At 42.0% G+C, this 17566-nt stretch overlaps 1 protein-coding gene across 2 annotated transcripts in view; it reads right to left on the bottom strand.

Moving 5' to 3' along the window:
• The window catches only part of SEC24B (SEC24 homolog B, COPII coat complex component), a 45059-nt gene extending 31031 nt beyond the window's left edge, over positions 1-14028 (bottom strand). Inside the window, exons 1-3 of one of the 2 annotated variants that reach the window (XM_054295603.1) lie at positions 13905-14028; positions 7845-8549; positions 3-188 (exon numbers count right to left, since the gene is read on the bottom strand). In XM_054295603.1, the coding sequence (XP_054151578.1) occupies positions 3-188; positions 7845-8549; positions 13905-14028 (1015 nt within the window). The remainder of the gene's footprint in view (positions 1-2; positions 189-7844; positions 8550-13904) is intronic. The other variant, XM_054295604.1, reaches the window with a different exon arrangement.
• Positions 14029-17566: the final 3538 nt, after the last annotated feature.

The following is a 17566-nucleotide window of genomic DNA, read 5'->3' as shown; positions in this document are numbered from 1 at the left end:
ACCTTCCTGAAGGGCCAGCTCTGGTGACTGTGTAACAGAGGGTGAAGATGGTGGCTTTGAAGACAGGCTTGGAGCAGGTGACCGTACTGACGACATCACAGCAGAGGCAGCAGATGTTGCAGCTCCAGGCTTGGTAAATGGAACATTCTGGCTCACTGAGTGCACGGGCTGTGAAGAATCAATGCCACCTGAAAACAACAGCAGAAAGCAGGAACCCTTTGTATGTACTGGCACAGACAATTACACAGCACAAGCAATCACACTTGATTCCATAGTAACTACAAAAAAAAATACAATACTTCAAAGAGAGATGCCTTCAAACAAGTATCTACGGAAAGATTGGTTGCTTTAAAAAATTCAATACTTACAGTGCTAAAACTCCATTATAATGGACAAATTGCTCTGACAACAGGGAAAAAAAAAAAGAAAGCATGATGCAGTACGAGCAAGACTAAGCTGAAGCTTCGTTTTGATACATCCCAACAATGCTGTGCTTTTATAAATTACTGTTCCCAGGTAAGTGGAATGTAGTCCACTGAAATACATCCTTCAACATTCTTCATGGGAGGAAATCTTGTGCAGTAGACCAGTACTATGCCTCCCTTGCAGTGCTGGCACATTGCAATATGGGTATTCAGTTATGAGAACTCATATTCCAAGCAATCTGTTTCAATCAACCCTGAGTATTCCACAAAACTCCTGATGTGTTTTAGACATCTGGACTAGATATAATCTGCTTAAAAAAGTCAGATTAATGCTTTGAGAGATTTGACATAGTCCAGCTGAAACTCCAATCAGACGAGGACAACACAACTTCAATTAAGTTAGCTCTCAACTAAAGGTTGCTCTTTGTTTATAAATTGAGAAAATCTGTATTATGATTGTTTCTAAAAAAACCTTGACCAACCAAGCTGTTAAAAAGAAGAGAAAGGAAATGGTTTTACCAAAAGTATTCAGTAAACAAATACAGAAATTAAGCAAGAGCAAGTACTCCATTGGTAGAGTACTTGTTTAAGTTAACAAATTTGCTAGAGAATGCAGAGGTAACATTAACTTTGCATCTTCTGCACATATGGCTGTGTAGTTGATACAGTCCCTGAACTTTTCCTTGAATAGTGGAGGTGATATCTCAAAGAACTTCATGGGCAAGTTGAGGTTTCTTTAGAGGGTGAAGAAGAAGAGGTGGCTTAAAATGATCCTTCTGTTTTTATTATTTACAGTCAAAATTTACAGCACGCATCTTTATTATCTTTGATAGATTTTTCAATTTTAAAATCTGCTGTTGAGCATACACATGGCTTTTTTCAAGTCTTATCAAAATGAACTGATGTCTTTTTCCAATGAACATACACAGCATTTTTTTACTGCAGTGGACTTGCTATAATCTTTGCTTCTACACAATATCCTGCAGATTCCCCATGGCAGCTTCAGAACTTGTCAGCAGGAATGCTCTTATTACAGCAGCTTCCTCAAGCAAGACATGCAAGATGACATGGGAAGTTCTCTGCCACATCCATGTGCTCACCCAGGTTTTGGAGAGTTGTTTGTAGGGTGATGGTATTTTCCACACTGCAAGGCAATATAGCCATGCTGGCAGCATCAAGCACTGCTGTAGAGAGTGGTAAATGCTGTCATGTCAGTGTCACGTGCTCAAAGCCAAAACCAATTTACACCTGGATTAGCTGAAGATGTAATACCTTCCTGCCAAGTACTAATATCTATTCTCAAGCAAAGGTTATCCAATTACCTTCAAAATTACATGAATCCTTTAAATGCATTGTAAAATGAATGCTTCTAAACTCTGAGAAATAAAATATATTTTTGTTGTACAAAAATCCAATCTGCAAAATCAAATGTTAAACTTTATTTGTGACTCCATAAAGGTTTTAAATGCCGTAAGCAACCAAGATCAAAGGAAACACTTGAACAAAATTAACATTTAAAACCACATTTCCTCACCTTCAGTGTGTACTGAAGATTTTCCTTCACGCCTCTCAACCATGAACAAGTCTTGCACTTACAATAATCAAGCAAAATGATCTATAGCTAAAAGGCATGTTACAGAAAGAATCTGCAGAATCGGGCAAATTAGCGTTGTAATTCATCCTTTTTCCCTCTACATCATCACAAAGTTGTCATTTTTTTTAATGTCTAACTGGAGACCTAGAGATCACAGTTTAAAAGTATCACCACAGTTCCTCAAAATTTCAGAAGACATGCGAGAATTATCCTTCTTGAGCTGTTTCAGCTGTGGTCTTGATTTCCTGCCCTCACAACCCCTCACACGCCCTGCACCCAACACAACACGATTTCTAAGGAGAGAGGCACTACCTCCCTGTTTTCCAACAGCATCTTTCACCCTGACTTGCAGTACTGGCTGCAGTCCTTCCCTTTTTTCAAGCACACCTATATTAGCAGATTTACAGGATTATAGCCTACATTCCTAGGGAACTGGGGCAGCAAGGACTTTACATCCTGATGTGACATAAGGGGAAGTATGTGCGTGAGATAATGAAATTAGAGTGTCTCCTGCTCAGGCAGACTGTCCATAGCAGGATGCAAAGAAACCCATGCCACAAACCCACAGGAGCTCTCCAGCTTCCTCTCCTCACAGAGGAGCCCAGTAAAATTCAGGCATCCTGGCTGACCTCCGTGCTACGTTGAAAAGCACCAAGAATAATGACAGTGCTCCTATTTCAGCTGAAATAAACTGGAAAAACATTTAAGAAAGCTACTGACCTCGAAAGACAAAAAACCGAAAAATTACAAAGTATGAAATTTACATAGCATAACACTCCTGAACAGATTTTTACCAAGACTCTTCTGCTGAAGTACAGATTGTAAAGACAGAAGAGGGTGATTTTGCAGTTTAAACCTCCAAGGAGAAAAAAACTCAAATTAGAGATATTTTTATTCTACTTTATTTATACTTCCTAAAGCAAAGAAAATTATTCTCACTGGCTATTATTCACCAAGAGCAGTCAACTACCAGCAAAAAAAATCCTCTTAAAATAAATCTGGTTTCTTTTAGTGAAATCTCAGCACACTTGCTGATAATACTTCAGCTATTTCAGAAAGGGGCTACTGAAGTCTTTATGAAAATACTTTGTTGCAGTTCTATCTCCTTAGTACAAAACATACAGAAATTAAGAGATTTGATCTTAGGAAATTCAGCATGCTTGAGCCTTTTCAAGGCTATACATAAAATTAGATGTTTAAAGAAACCAATTCAAGTCCAGTGGTGACAACTTTTGTGATTCAAGTAAAAAACAATTCAGAAATCAAACAACTTCTGAAAAACTCTCACCAGCCTAAGTTTCCTGAGTAAGTCCTGTTTGAACAGAGATTTTATCAACACATCACTCTTCTACAAAAAGGATTCATTTTCATCACAGAGAGCTTTCAGTGCTGACTGTACAAAAATGGTTTGGAAAAATACACTAAAACTGCAGCATCTGGACTGACAGTCTGTCTGCAATTTGCTTATTTATAATTTAAAGACTGTAAGGGCATCTTTCACAGCACAGGGGCAATGACAGCAAACTCTTATTGGCACCCTGACAAAGAGGAGGATACTGTATCCAAGTTTCTTTACACAAACAGTCATAGAAAGCAGGCTTATGAATTTCAGTAAATCTTTCTTTTTTCAAGTAGTTTAGCAAAAAACTATGCATAGAACAGATGGCAACTGTTTCCCATCATTGCTTCTTCCCAAAGAAAGCAGGGAGGATGAAATACTGTTTCCTTCCAACAGATCATTCATTATTTCCTTATGCTCCTTGTGTATTGCATTCAGACACTTTCCCAGGATGTACAGAAATTGGCAAATACTTTTCAAAATCCAACTCCTTTTCTTAAAGGCTGAGAACAAACAGAATACTATATATAAAATGACTCATCTGAGAACAGTAAGACTGCACTGGAAAATTCAGAAATCTCAGCATCTCAAAACCAAACCAATTATGCCAGGATCAAACAATTACTAGAATAACTTTACAATTTTATTCTTAGGCATTTATTTGTAATTATTTATGTAAGTATTTTACTATCAGGGTGTTGTAGCAATTGGATTTTTAATACATTTTAGCCAAAGATGTTGAATTCCAGATTAAAAGAAATCAGATATCATTGGAGGCAGTTTGTTTAGCCCAAGACACCAAAAATGGTTTAAAGTGTTCAAGGTTTAGTACTAAAGTTGTCTAGCTCCTCCTTCAGCCTTGCTATCAGCTGTTATGTTTATCTGCTTTCCTTAGTCAGGAAATACAGAGGTTAAACCGGAATTCAGGGGAAAGAGAAAAAAATTATTTTGCAGATAAATCAGTTCCAGAAACCTGTGCACTGTGCAATGAAGCACAGGGCATGCTTGTATCAGCAGCTTTACAAGCCCAGAAAGAGTCTGCATGTGGTGTAACTATTGGGGCCTACAGTCCAGCAAACCAACCAAGGACTGCAGCATCACCCAAGCACAACAGAAACAGTGGATCAGTGTTTATTTTCATAGTGCAAAATGAGTATCCATGACACAGCATTATCACAGCCAAGTCTATCATTAGTTCCTTGAAATCCAAGTGTAACATTACTACTTTTTCTTGAGGCCATATACTAACTCAATCACCCCCTTAAGAGCAGCATTGAATGGTTCAAAAATAAAACTACTGCTCATATTGCTCTTCACTGTCTGGTCAGCTCCACTGTTCCACCTTTAAAACAGCTGCTCATTGCAAAAAAATTGCTATGAAAAAATCACTTCAAGACACCTCTACAGGAAAGAAAATTAACAAGCATTGGAATGAAAAACTTCTGTAAATAAAACAGTAACAGTTTGAAAAAAAAAAAAAAGTTGTTTTCATATGCCTACTGCATATTGTGCTATTCTGGAAAGACACCTGCATTCTGTCAAGTCCAGCTGCACATTCTGCACTGAACAGAGTCAACTTTTTTGGCCAGTCCTTGAAAGAATCCATTTTTATGCATAACCATGAAATGCTGGTAACTTCAGGAGCTTTACAAGGAGCTCCCTATATTTCTTTTTTTAAATGATATTTTGTTTAATGGTTTGAAAATACTGGAGAAAATTACAAAGAGCATTCATCAGTACAGAATTCAAATCTACATTACATTCTACATCCTAGTCTTGGGAGGGGGGAAGAAACTAATATTGAAACTAAATTCAAACTGTAGATTGAATGAGCTTCATTTAAGCTTAACTGTTTTTCCCAAACAACAGCTTTATCAAACCCACGTTCTTTCTTAAGTCCTTGGTCTGAGAAAGTCTCAGCTACTAGGACTCCTAACACAGATTCAATGTTACACTATAATCTGAAATATCTAGCATTAAAAAGGAAGCCTACAGCTATGTAACATCTGTCTTTAGTAGAGAAAGCAAGCTGTAGTCTGGCACTGCTTACAAGTCAAAACTGCATGAAGTCAGAAAATTCCCAGTTTAGAAAGAAAATCAGATCAAATCCTGCACAGACTATTGCTCCCTCCTCTGCAGAGCAAGACATTTCATTGTGAAGGTACTCCCACATTTCCAGTCTCTTCCATGCTTCCTGCTAAGTACTACCCCATGAACTGGTACTCAGTTTTCCTATGAAACAGGAGCTGAAAGAACTAATGAGGACTGAGTGTACTTGCCCTCAACTGGCACCTTCACTAGCTTATGGCTACATCCATACTAAAACCACCAAGCTGTTGCTTGCAAAAATCAGCTACAACTTCCTAACTCTTTCAAATGCTTATCAAAAATATTAATTAAAAAGCCCCAACTGACTCGAAATCCACGCAGGGTTCCACTTGTTTCCTGAACTTTGTGGGAGAATGCACATATGTTTATTAAGATCCAATTATTACAATTATTACAGAGATATCTCTTCCTGAATTATGGTGCAAATGAGTCTGCATGCCAAAGTCAATAGTATGAATTTCATCTAACAGTAACTGTGAAGAAGAGAGAGAGAGAGAGAATAAAATAGAAAGAGAGGAGAGAAAGGGAGTGAAAAGCGACAGATTAAGACCCATCAAGAGACAAGGGGTAGACAAGAAAAATACCTCAAATCCTGCAGGCACTGCCAGGCTGAGAATGAAACATGCTCCCACATCATTGGGAACTGCCCAGTTGTGCAGGATACAAGAATTAAAAACCACAATTACATATGTGAAATATTAACAAAGGAAGCAAAAAAGCAAGATTAGACAGTATGTCTAATACAAGAACCACATACAAGAGATGACAGCAATGAGTTATACAAACCAGACTTAATTTTTGTGAAGGAAATTCAAGCATTCATGGCAGATATGACTGTGTGATACAAGTGTACTGACACATCCTTAGAAGAGGCCACTGGAGAAAAACTGAACAAATACCAACATCACCACAAACACATCCAGGAACTCACAACGGTGGCAGACATCATATTTGTGAATGTTCTCTGCAGAGTGCAGGGGAACTGGTATCACAAACTTCTGAGGGCCCTGGGTCACTCCAAGTCAAGGCAGGAGAAGACAGCCCAGGCCCGGCCTCAGAGCACTCTGCACTTCTGCAGATATTGTGTGTGTGTGTCTGTGGGTGAAGCACGTGCTGTTGTATCACCTTAGCACCAATAAAGTTTCAGTGAATACCAGCAGTGTTGGGCAGCCACAAGCCAGCTGACACCAGGTGTGCACAGCACGTGGGGATGACAATGGACTCATCATGAGGTGTCTCACACCATCCAAATGGGACTAAATTCTACTGATTTCCACTGAGGTGGGCAGGCCACCTATACTGAACATGGAAAAGCAATATGTACAAATTATATGTGTTGGATAAATAGAAAGATATCACCACCTGGGGATCCAGACAGTGTCCTGTTAGTCCTCTTCTTCTGGTCTTCTTGGTGGTGGGGGTCCCACACAACAGAGCTCAATGGGTTAATTATGTTCAGGTGTACATGGGAACTCCAAGCACTTCCCTTGGATGCAGGCAGGGGAATTTGACACTGTTTTTTACAGCACTGTGGATCATGCCCACTCCTTTGGAAATTGAGTCTGGGGGCATTTCAGGGGTCTTTGATGGTTTTGGCCCCTTCTAAGGCACGAAGCTGCCTCTCATGTCAGTGCCCTTGAGTCAGTTATGCCCCATCAGAAGGGATGAACACGCTCAGGCTTCCGTGTGACGGTGCAAGGAAGGACAATTGGCATGATAAAAAGTACCAGCCTGCCTCCACAGGGCCTGATCTTACCTGACTCAAGATCCAGCTTGTAGCATCTGGCACTGGGTGTTCACCCTTCCTGTCTTGTGTGTACTGATTTCCCATCACACACCACACCCTCATAAACTCTCCTCCTACTCCAGGGGAAAAGTGTGCAAACCTGGCCTCAGCAAAGGAGCCTGCTGCCTCCACAAATGGCTGATTGTTTTGAGTCATTACCACCAACATTTCAGTCTCTTACAGTGTCACTAAGGCAAAATTTAAAGAAACAACAACTATGACTTAGAGAAATTCTCTAGCCAGAAAAAAAAAAGTATTTTTGTGAAAAACAGACATATTTCAGAAATTACATGTTCCTTCAGAACTGCATGAAAAAACTCCCTTCTGAGGCTACTCACATGAAAACCAAACAAATAAATGAAAACTATCCCCTAAACAGTGTATTTTTCTGTATCTCTCAGTAGAACCAAATAGCAGCTATTGTGAGGACTGTGGTAACCAAATTAGAAAAGCTACAAGAATGAGTGACAGAACTCAAAATTACATTACAGAATTCCACACGTTGAACACAAACAAGCCAACAAGAGCACAAAATTGCTTATGTTTCCCAGACAAATCTGGCAGATCACTATCTTTCAAGTAACACCATACCTGTTTTTATTTGGTTGTTTACTTTAGGAACGGATCCAGTGAGATTCCTGCTGAGGGTGTCTTGCACAGCCTGAGCAGACGAAACAGTTGATAATGTTGTATTGTATCCCACGGGAAGGTGCTGTTGAAGGGAATGAGGTACTGATGTACTCTGGCTAGAAAATGCATTTGTCTCTTTGAACTGTCCAACAGCAGGTAGACTCTGAGAGGTAAATGTCTGCCCATACACACCTCCAGCAGCCACGGGAGGATAGGAAACATTAGGATACATGGCACCAGAAACCACGGGCATAGCGTAGTGATCAGAATTAAGGGGAAATCCCTGAGACGCAACTGAAGAGCTGACAGAGGTGCTGTAGTGATTATCAAATGCTGAATATGACTGCTGAGCACTCACATGCAAGTAGGATGCAGATGATACTGCTCCTTGAACAGGTCTGTCACTGGAGCCCCCTGAATGGGGAGGAGCGTTGTTGTACAACTGATGTGACTCCTGTGCATTCAACACGCTGCTACCCACAGATGTCACAGCATTTGGTGCTGGTGCTGAGTAGTAACCAGGGTAGTAACTGGCTCTGTACTGATTCTCCAGATGTGAAGCAGCAGCTTTATTGGGCACTTGGGAATAGTGTCCTGAAGGCGCACTGTAGTTTGGAAGATGTGAGCCATAGCCAGAAGGGAACTGCATCTGACTCTGCATAGGACCTGAAATGAAGAGAAAACATCACATGTGTTAAAGGGGCATCTGCTAGTAGTGCCAATGGACTCTGCACTTGAACTAACAAGCAATTGCTTTCTTCTTTTCTATTTCTGAGTTTGATTCTCATCAGCAGAGAGAGAATAAACCAAGTATAATGCATACAAATACACTATTTTTAGTAATTTGCAAATACGCAGAAAAATGGATTGCTTCCATACTTGAAAGAGGTTTCCATGCCAAGATTGTTTGCCTCTTGTTTGTACTTTGTATTTTGAATCTTGTTTGTATTTTTAAGAGTTTATAGGAGGTTAATATTTAAAAAAGTAGTGAGCAACCATAAGCACCAAACTGGTATTTGTAAGTGTTTGAACCACCTGAATCTGGAAACTGAAAAGCTGCAGTGAAACCAGTATGTCAATACAGAACAATACAGGTATTCTTCCTTACAAGTCTTTGATACAGTGACCAAGATAGAGACTTGCAGGACAGTTATATTTGTCTTCTACGTCCTTATGTATTATGCTTTCAGGAAAACTGCTGTTTTTATGAAACTACAGAGTATTTGATAAAGCACATCATTTTTATTTACTTCCTGATACTCACATCAGGTGTGGGAGATGTTGGTATCAGAGAAACTGACCTCAGGTACCACTGCCACTGGCTCTGCAACATTAGAGGTTAATTTCATACTGGCCCAGCAAGGGTCAAACAAGGGCTTGCCTGCTACAGACCAAATGTTAACTATGTTCAAACTGATTTTATTAACCAACTGCTCAATGGGAAATCTCAAAGGTCTTCCTCATGTCCCATTCCTTAAACCCTGTTTTTGTTTTTAGTGAACCACAGATGCATATGAGTGGATAACTTGCTTTCTTAAAAATCCCACACCCTATTGCTTACATGACACAGAATGACTACGGTGTTATTTCCCACTCCCTGGCCAATAAAAACAAACACAGAATGGCCCACTCACAAATTAAATGGCAGCTGAGGTAATAATGAATAGTTGATTCCCCTGCTAATATTTACAATGATTACAAAACTTGAGCATTACTTCTCTTGTCTTGAAATTCTGAAAAATCACTGTTCTCCAAGGAACCTCTAGATGTACTATAATTAATCTGCAAGGCAATTTTAATAATGAATTTGTTAACAGACCCCTATAAGCAAGGAACATACTGCCCAAAATCACTGTCTGGTAAAACCAAAAATGCCCTTTTATAACTGACAGGAAGTTGAGCAGAAGAGAAAGGAGCTAAAAAATTGCAGAACAGTAACTTGGACTGCTGGATGAAAAGACAGACAGGCACTTGGGGGAAAAGCATAAAGAGCTTAAAAAAAAATCTCAAGTTTTGAAGAGAGCATGTATGAGCTACGCTTCTGATTCACCTTCTTGAAAAAGTGGGAGCTGCTTTACCAAGCTGCATAGCTTTTTCTCCTTTAAAGCAAAATGATTTTTGCTTAGCAAGCCATTAACAGCCACATGAACTTTGCCAGACTTTTGACCTGCTTTTTAAAGTCTGAAAAAGCAAACCCAAAGATACAGCAATAATTTACATGTATCAAGGTTTATGGCTTTAAGCAGCTATGCCACCTAATGTGGCAAGAAAAGATATTTTATTTGAAAATAAAACGTGCATCTATTCTACTGATATATGCAGATTTAACTAACTGAGCAGGTGTAACTTAAAAACTGGTTTAGAAGCACCTGACTCCTAAATAAAAGGCTGCATATCAAATAATCTACTGCAGTCTTCTAGTATCTAGCTCTTGTTTCAAAATAAACACCATAAACAGAGATTAAATTACCAATACAAGATATCAGTCTCTACATGATAAAATGCAGAGTCCTTTTTATTCATATTTTTAAGCATTCACAAACATTCACAAACACACACATGAAAACCTGAGACAGACAACATTTGAAAAATTGTATTGATTTCAAGCCTCAGGTCTTTTGAAAGCAAATTTTACAATTACACATCATTCTCACTATCTGAAGTTAGTTTTTTGTCCATTTTATTACAAAGAATGTGAGTGGAAAATAATTTTTGTACTGCAATTGGTAGCTAAAGCTACTAATGGTGACTACAAAACTGAACAGTTTTCAACACTGGAAATCAGAATACATCTTCAGCGTCATTTCAAAATCTGGTTAATTGCACAATCAGTCTCGATGTCTCAGGTGCTTCCATCTTTCCAAAACACCTGACAAATATCTCCAAAAATTCCATAAAGGAGCTGTGTGCAGCTGAGGTTATCATCTCTGTAACAAAAGCAGTGCACCTCTCCTTCTATCAACAAATTAATACTTTAAATAATAAGTATGCAATTATATAAATTACATATGCAATTATATAAAGTTACAATGTGTAATTACAGAGACATTAACAGGTGAACCCCAAAAAAATCCTAATTCTTTTTAAGGGAGGAGGGAGCCACAACACAAGAAACTCCAAACTCCTACAAAAAAAGTAAAAGAAGCAGTGCTATGGTTATGCCACCATGTGAAAGAGTAAAGTTTTGCTTGCTCATGTCACGCTTGGTTTTCATGGCCACACATTCCCTCAGCAGCATAATTCAGCCGCTGCCATACACCCTAGCTGCATGGAGTCTATGGACGCTACAGCACCAAAGTGCCTTTCTATCCAAATCCCCCTGTGAGCTTTCCAAACCTTCTAACACCCCTCACCCACCTCCAGAGAAGACTCCCACAGCCTCCTCACAGGCCCTTCCCTCCCTGGGCAGGGGCAGCACCACAGCACCACTGCCCCTCGCTCACTGCTGAGCTCTCGCTGCAGCTCAGCCACAGAACTGTCTCCTCCTTCAGGAAGACTCACAGCCTCCCACTGGCACAAAATATTCAGAGGTTTCCCAGCTTTCACATCTCTGTTCTCTTTGTTAAATGGAGCAAAACTATCCCCAGTCTGAGGGGGGATGAAAAACAAGACTAAACAGGACAATAATGAAAATTTTGCTTCCAAAATGCCAGTAGAAATACCAATGGCAGCCTTACAAACCAGCTGTAGACAGCACCAGACAAAACTCTTGTAAAGAGTCATGGGAATTCAAAACAATTATCCTCTCAGTGCTGCACTTCAATGCATTAAATTGTTAGTGCTGAAGTCCCCATCACTACTGAAGAAATCATCCTTGAGTACTGATTTAACAAGAGCCATTTTGTTATGCTGAAATTAGGAAATAGGTCATTTCCCACTTACATACAAAGCCACTTTAAGACGAAAAAAAGCTTCCCAAACTTGTAAGGGAGGAGGAAGAAGAAAATACCATACACAGAAGAAGTCACTTTTCAAAACTCAACAAAACAATCAAGCCTAAATTTAACAAAAACTGAAGTCTCCAAGGATCTAAAATGGACTTGGTCATGGAACCAGGCAAAATTCACTAATAACAAACCTGAACATCCTTTTTAATATCATTCTATGTACAACAGGCTGCCTGCTTTCTGCAAAAAGCACTCTCTTTCATTAGATGGCAGCAACTACATAGTTTTACCTCAAAAATTCACATTTTACCAAATTAAAACACAAAGCACTCTAAAGGAAAACATACACCAGTGTTTTCTTTCAACCAGTAGAGAAACAGCTCAATTCACATCAGGATCTTACACTTAAACTCCACTCCAATGACATAAAGTTAAATTTCAAAAGCAGTGACAACCCTGTTCATGAAATTTAGTTTCTATTATACAGTACAGAACTTCCCACTAGTATTTTTCTATTGCTACTCCTCTCTATTTCCTCTCCTATTTCCATCAAAAAAACCCCAAAACCTCAAATCCTGTATTGTAACTTCAGGAGATTAGCACTCAGACAACAGATAGGCCAATTAAGAATTTTTGGACTGTCATTTCTGGATGTCACAAAACGAAAAATTCAGGGTTATTGACTAAAGTCATCAAAGACATCTGAAGGAACACAAAAACCAAACTTATGCAATAAACACTTAAGGCTGTTATTGAACAGTTCTCAGAATTACTAAGAGAGTTTTGCAGAAAATAACTGGTCTAGGCCCTAGTTTCACACAAGCTGTTCCTACCAATATTAGCAGCAACAAGAAGTTAATTAATTAAAACAACAACTAGTAACGATGGCTCTTTAAAATTATTAAGCTAAGAACACAAAGAGAAGATAGGGTGACAGCTCCTATTTGTTTCTGTAAAACACTTCCAGGCTACTCATGCTGTAGCAGCTGTAATAATGGCATGTTTTTTGACTAAAAGCCATGTAAATTGGCATTTTCTGAACAATTTTTACAACCCCAGCACCACAATACCAGTTTGGACACAACTGAGGCATCAGTATCTTCTTAAAACCTAGCATTTAATTACCTTCATTTTCTTCAGTGACTGCCTCAACATGTACTGTATAGGCATTTAAGTGCTTAGCACTTAACTACCCTTTTGGGCACGAGAAAAGCTCGCAATTCTCAAGTAAAAAATTTTGTAGGTCCCTACTCTGCACAGAAAACACAACTGTGCAGAAAACAGCACGACTACAAAAGATTTCACAGTATGAGCTAGAACTCGATGCAAATAAGAGGCCAAAGTTAGATACCAAACCAATACTGCACGAAGAAAATTATTATATAGGGATTTTGAAGAGTTAACGTGGTGTGTCAATAAAGAAGTGATTTTATAGCGCACCAATTTAAAAATGCGGAAGTGTACGCTCGTTACTTTCATTCATACTACAGTCAGTCTCGCCACCTCTCTGCCTGAAATGGGCGTCAATATTTTGTGACTTCAAACTATTCTGCCTTTGTTTTCCGGTGACCCACATTTCACTGGTCCAATGTTCCCTGTTAGCTCAACTCCCGAGATCCAGTGGTGCGAACGCCTTACCCACCCACTACTTTTAAGTTCATACATAGCTACAAAGTGACGACTCTCACCCCCAATACGCGATTTTCCGCCCATTCTCACACACCACAGCCAGCATGGAGGCCTGGAGGTGCCTCGGCCTCCGGAGCCTTCCTGAAACGCCACAGCCAGGCGCCCCAGCAGCGGGCAGATCCAAACGCGGCAGGAGTTAAGGTGCGGATCCCCCTCCCTCCCTGGCCCCTTCAGGAAGCGGGAGAGGCCGCCCCTTCTCAAGTTCTCCCCGCACGCAGCCGCGGGCCCCGCACCTTCCCCGAGCGGCTCCGCGGGTCCCGCTGCCTTTCAGCGAGGGCTCCGCTGCGTGCCGGATCCTCGGGCCCGCGCCCGCCCTCGGGGAGGCAGGAACAGCGCACAGGCCCCGGCCCCCAGGGGGGCCTCACCCCCGCGGGAGCGCCGCGGCTCCTCCCGGGGACCCCGCGGGCCTCTCCCCGCCCGCCCGGGCCCCGCGCAGCTCCCTCACCGTTCTGGCAGCGCGGCGCGCCGCTCGCAGGGGCCGCGGCCTCCAGGGAGCTGCCGGGCCCGCCCGGGGGAAACGCGGCGGCGGCGGCTGCGGGCCGCGGCGGCAGCCCGGCGGGCGCGGACATGGCTCCTCGCAGCGCTTCTTCACTGCGTCCCGCTCCCGCCTGCTCCTCTCCTTCCTCTTCCTCTTCCTCCTCCGCCGCCCCGATCCGCTGCCGGGGCCGAGTGAGGCCGGGAACCGCGGGAGGGCCCGAGCGCCGCGCGCGCCGTCGCGGACCCGAGCGCCGCCGCCTACAGCGCCCCCCGGCGGCCGCTCCGCCGTGAGGCCGCGCCCCGCCCGGCCCGGCACGGCCCGGCCGCGGAGGGCGGGCCGAGCAGGGAGGGACGGGCCGAACAGGGAGGGACGGGCCGGGCAACACAGCCGGGCCTCGCAGCCCTCCAGGGATTCATCCCACCCGGTCCCGGCAGGAGCGGCCCGTGTGGCGGGGACAAACCGCCCGGCCCGCTCAGTCTGTGTGTGGCGGGGCGCTGCCTTATGTGTGACTCCGTGGGCAGGCTGGGGCAGGGTGAGGAGAGGCTGGAGGGATGTGATCCTGCCCCTCTGCTCGGCCCTAGTGAGGCACATCTGGAGTGTTGTGATCAGTTCTGGGCTCCTCGGCACAAGAGAGGCATAGAGCCCCGGGAGCGGGACCAGTGGAGGGCAACAAAGATGATGAGGGGCTGGAGCATCACCTACCAGGAATGGCTGAGGGAGGCTAGGCTTGTTAAACCTGGAGAAGAGACAACTGGGAGAGGATTTTGTCAATGTATATCTAAATATATATCTATATAGTGTATAAATACCTAAAGTGGGGGTGCCAAGAGGATGGAGCCAAGCTGTCCTCCGTGATGCCAAACAATAGGGCACAAGGCAATGGGCAGAAACTGATGCATGGAAGTTCCACCTGAACATGAGGGAGAACTTTATAGTGACTGTGCACTGGAGCAGATTGCTCAGAGAGGTTGTGGGGTTCTCTCTCACTTGACTATCTTGAGATACTCAAGAAGCATCTGCACACAATCCTCTGCCATGTGCTCTAGGGTGACCCTACTTGAGCAGGGAGCTTGGACCAGATGATCCACTCTGGTCCCTTTCAATCTCTCTGATTCTGTGAGTCCCTGCCTCAGGGCACAGACATGTACATATGCAATACATACACCTGTCCTTATTTTGCCCGAGACATTTTTTTCTGTATATATATGCTATTTTAGGTATAAATGTACCCTGGAACACAGAGAGAAGTAATGTGTACTGCACGGGGAAAAGGCCTCACAAGGTGAGGTGAGGTGAAAGCTCTTCCTCTGTAATTATTCTTGCACAGACAGAAGAGCCTTAGTGAGATGGGGTGAGCTGAGGCAAGGCTTTTCTTTCAGTGCTAGGAGTGCTCACTGCATTCTGTCTGTCTCCAGTGTGGAAATATGCTATCTATAGAGACAGGCCTTCACAAGAAATGGCAAAGTGAGATAAGGCAAGACTTTTCAGTCTCTGTGCAGAATATATACTTCATATTCTCTAAACAGGAAGGCAAGTGCTGGAGAGCCCCTGCCATGGTTTAACCTCATCCAGCAACTGAGCACTGCACACAGCCCCTTCCCCCACCCCCATCCCCATCCGGCTGCAATGGGGAAGAGAATCATAATTGTAAAAGTGAGAAAACTCCTGGGTTGAGATAAAGTCTGTTAAATAGCTAAAGCAAAAGCTGTGCACACAAGCAAAGCAAAACAAGAAATTCCTTCACCACTTGCCATGGTCAGGCAGGGGTTCAGCCACCCCCAGGAAAGCACGGATTCAGCACATATAATGGTTATTTGGAAGACAAACTCCGTTACTCTGAATATGCCTCCCTCCCTTCTTCTCCCTCACCCAGCTCTATTTGCTGAGCACACCACCACATGCTAGGGAATATCCCTTGGGTGAGCTGGGATCAGCTGTCCCAGTTGTGTCGCCTCCCAGCTGGTGCTTGCCCAGCTCCCTCGCTGGTGGGGTGGTGTGAGAGGCAGAAAAGACCTTGACACCATAGAAGCACTGCTCAGCAGTAGTGAAAACATCTCTGTTTTATGAGCACTGTTTGCAGCAAAAAGCAAAAACATAGTCCACACCAGCTGCTGTGAAAAAAATGAACTCTATCCCTTGCCAAAAGCAGCACATCCTTCCCCGTTGGCTGCCATTGAGAAAGGATTTCTGTTCCACAGTCTAAACCACACACTAAACCATACTAATTTTGACTGTTTGTCTGTCTTTATCACCTATCACCTATCATTCACTCAGACACTACTCAAGAGCAATTAACTGGGTTAATTGCTCAGGTTATTGAATTAATTATGCAAAAAGTCAAAAGGACTATAATATACTGGTGATTTATATTGTCAACACTAAATCTAATGACATTGAGTCACCTTTACCTTTTGCATACATTGACCAGTCCCTTCACTGTGTGTCTGCTGTTCTTCCTACTGGTTATGATGCATGTCTGTCCTGAAGTAATTTTTAAATTACTTTGCCTTTATGCTTAGCATATGGCTCAGCTCTGACTGTTACACTTATTTCAAAGCATGCCGGACATCTTTTAATGCTGCAGGAGCTGAATGTATTGGAATGTTTTTCAGCTTTCACACCCTATCAGACTATGTAGAAGTGTTGTGTACAGGCCTCTATTAGTCCTGATATTGTAGATCCATATCTGAAAGAAGTAGTTTCTTTTGCATGACCTAATGAGCAAGAAATAATGGGCTCAAAATGCAGCAATGTTCAGGTAAGCTGTTAAGAAATAAGCATTATTAGGATACTAAAGACTAAATGGCATGGGAATAGTGTGACTAATAGCTATAGAAGGAGTCTGAGCAGGAGTTACACAAACATTTTGAGAATCTGACTGTCAACCAGCAAGTGACCTCCTCAAGCCCCTTCAGGGCTGTACTGTTCTGATAGGGTTAACAAATTCTGTGGTTAAAGTTGTTCTTCCTTCATTGTAACCCATGCTTTCCCTTCTTTGTAGCCCATACTCTATCCTACACAAAGTATTTCTGAGAAATGATTGCATGACAGCAAAATCTTTCAGATATCTGGACAAGCAGTTGATTTTTCTTTTCATTCTCAGTGCTCTTTGAGAAGGTGTGTAACTACTTCCTTGTACTACAATTATATTTTGTGACAGCATGCAGCACATATGAATCTGTGTTTTGACAAAGGTTTTTCCTTTCCAAAGTCTCATTTCTCTAACCCCTGGTACTGTGAAACCATAAATATGTCCTATATCACAATCTTTGAAAATTACACATTAATTTAGGATCAAGCAGAAGTAGTTAGAGATCATTGTGCTAAAAGCAAGAGGAGGCAACTGGGAATTTTCCCATTTTTTTGAATGCTTTTACAAAACCTTTTACACTGCTTGATCAATTATTTTCTACAAACAACAATGACACTGTGGTTAAACCATTATTTCCTAGGAAATCCAGATGAGTTGGCAGCTAGAGCACAATCCCCTAATGGAATTTCACCATAAACTCAAACCCATTAATTTTGTTTTCCTCATTTATAATGAATCTGAAAGCATTAGCAAGAAATGAGTATTCATGTCTGCTTTTTATGCTACCATGCAACAAATAACACAGGAGCTGTGTCAC

Source organism: Melozone crissalis, unplaced genomic scaffold, assembly GCF_028551555.1.
Source record: "Melozone crissalis strain CALT ecotype California unplaced genomic scaffold, PUWL_Pcris_2 ptg000006l_1, whole genome shotgun sequence".
Classification (NCBI taxonomy): Eukaryota; Metazoa; Chordata; class Aves; order Passeriformes; family Passerellidae; genus Melozone; species Melozone crissalis.
This window is presented reverse-complemented; position numbering and strand designations above follow the sequence as displayed.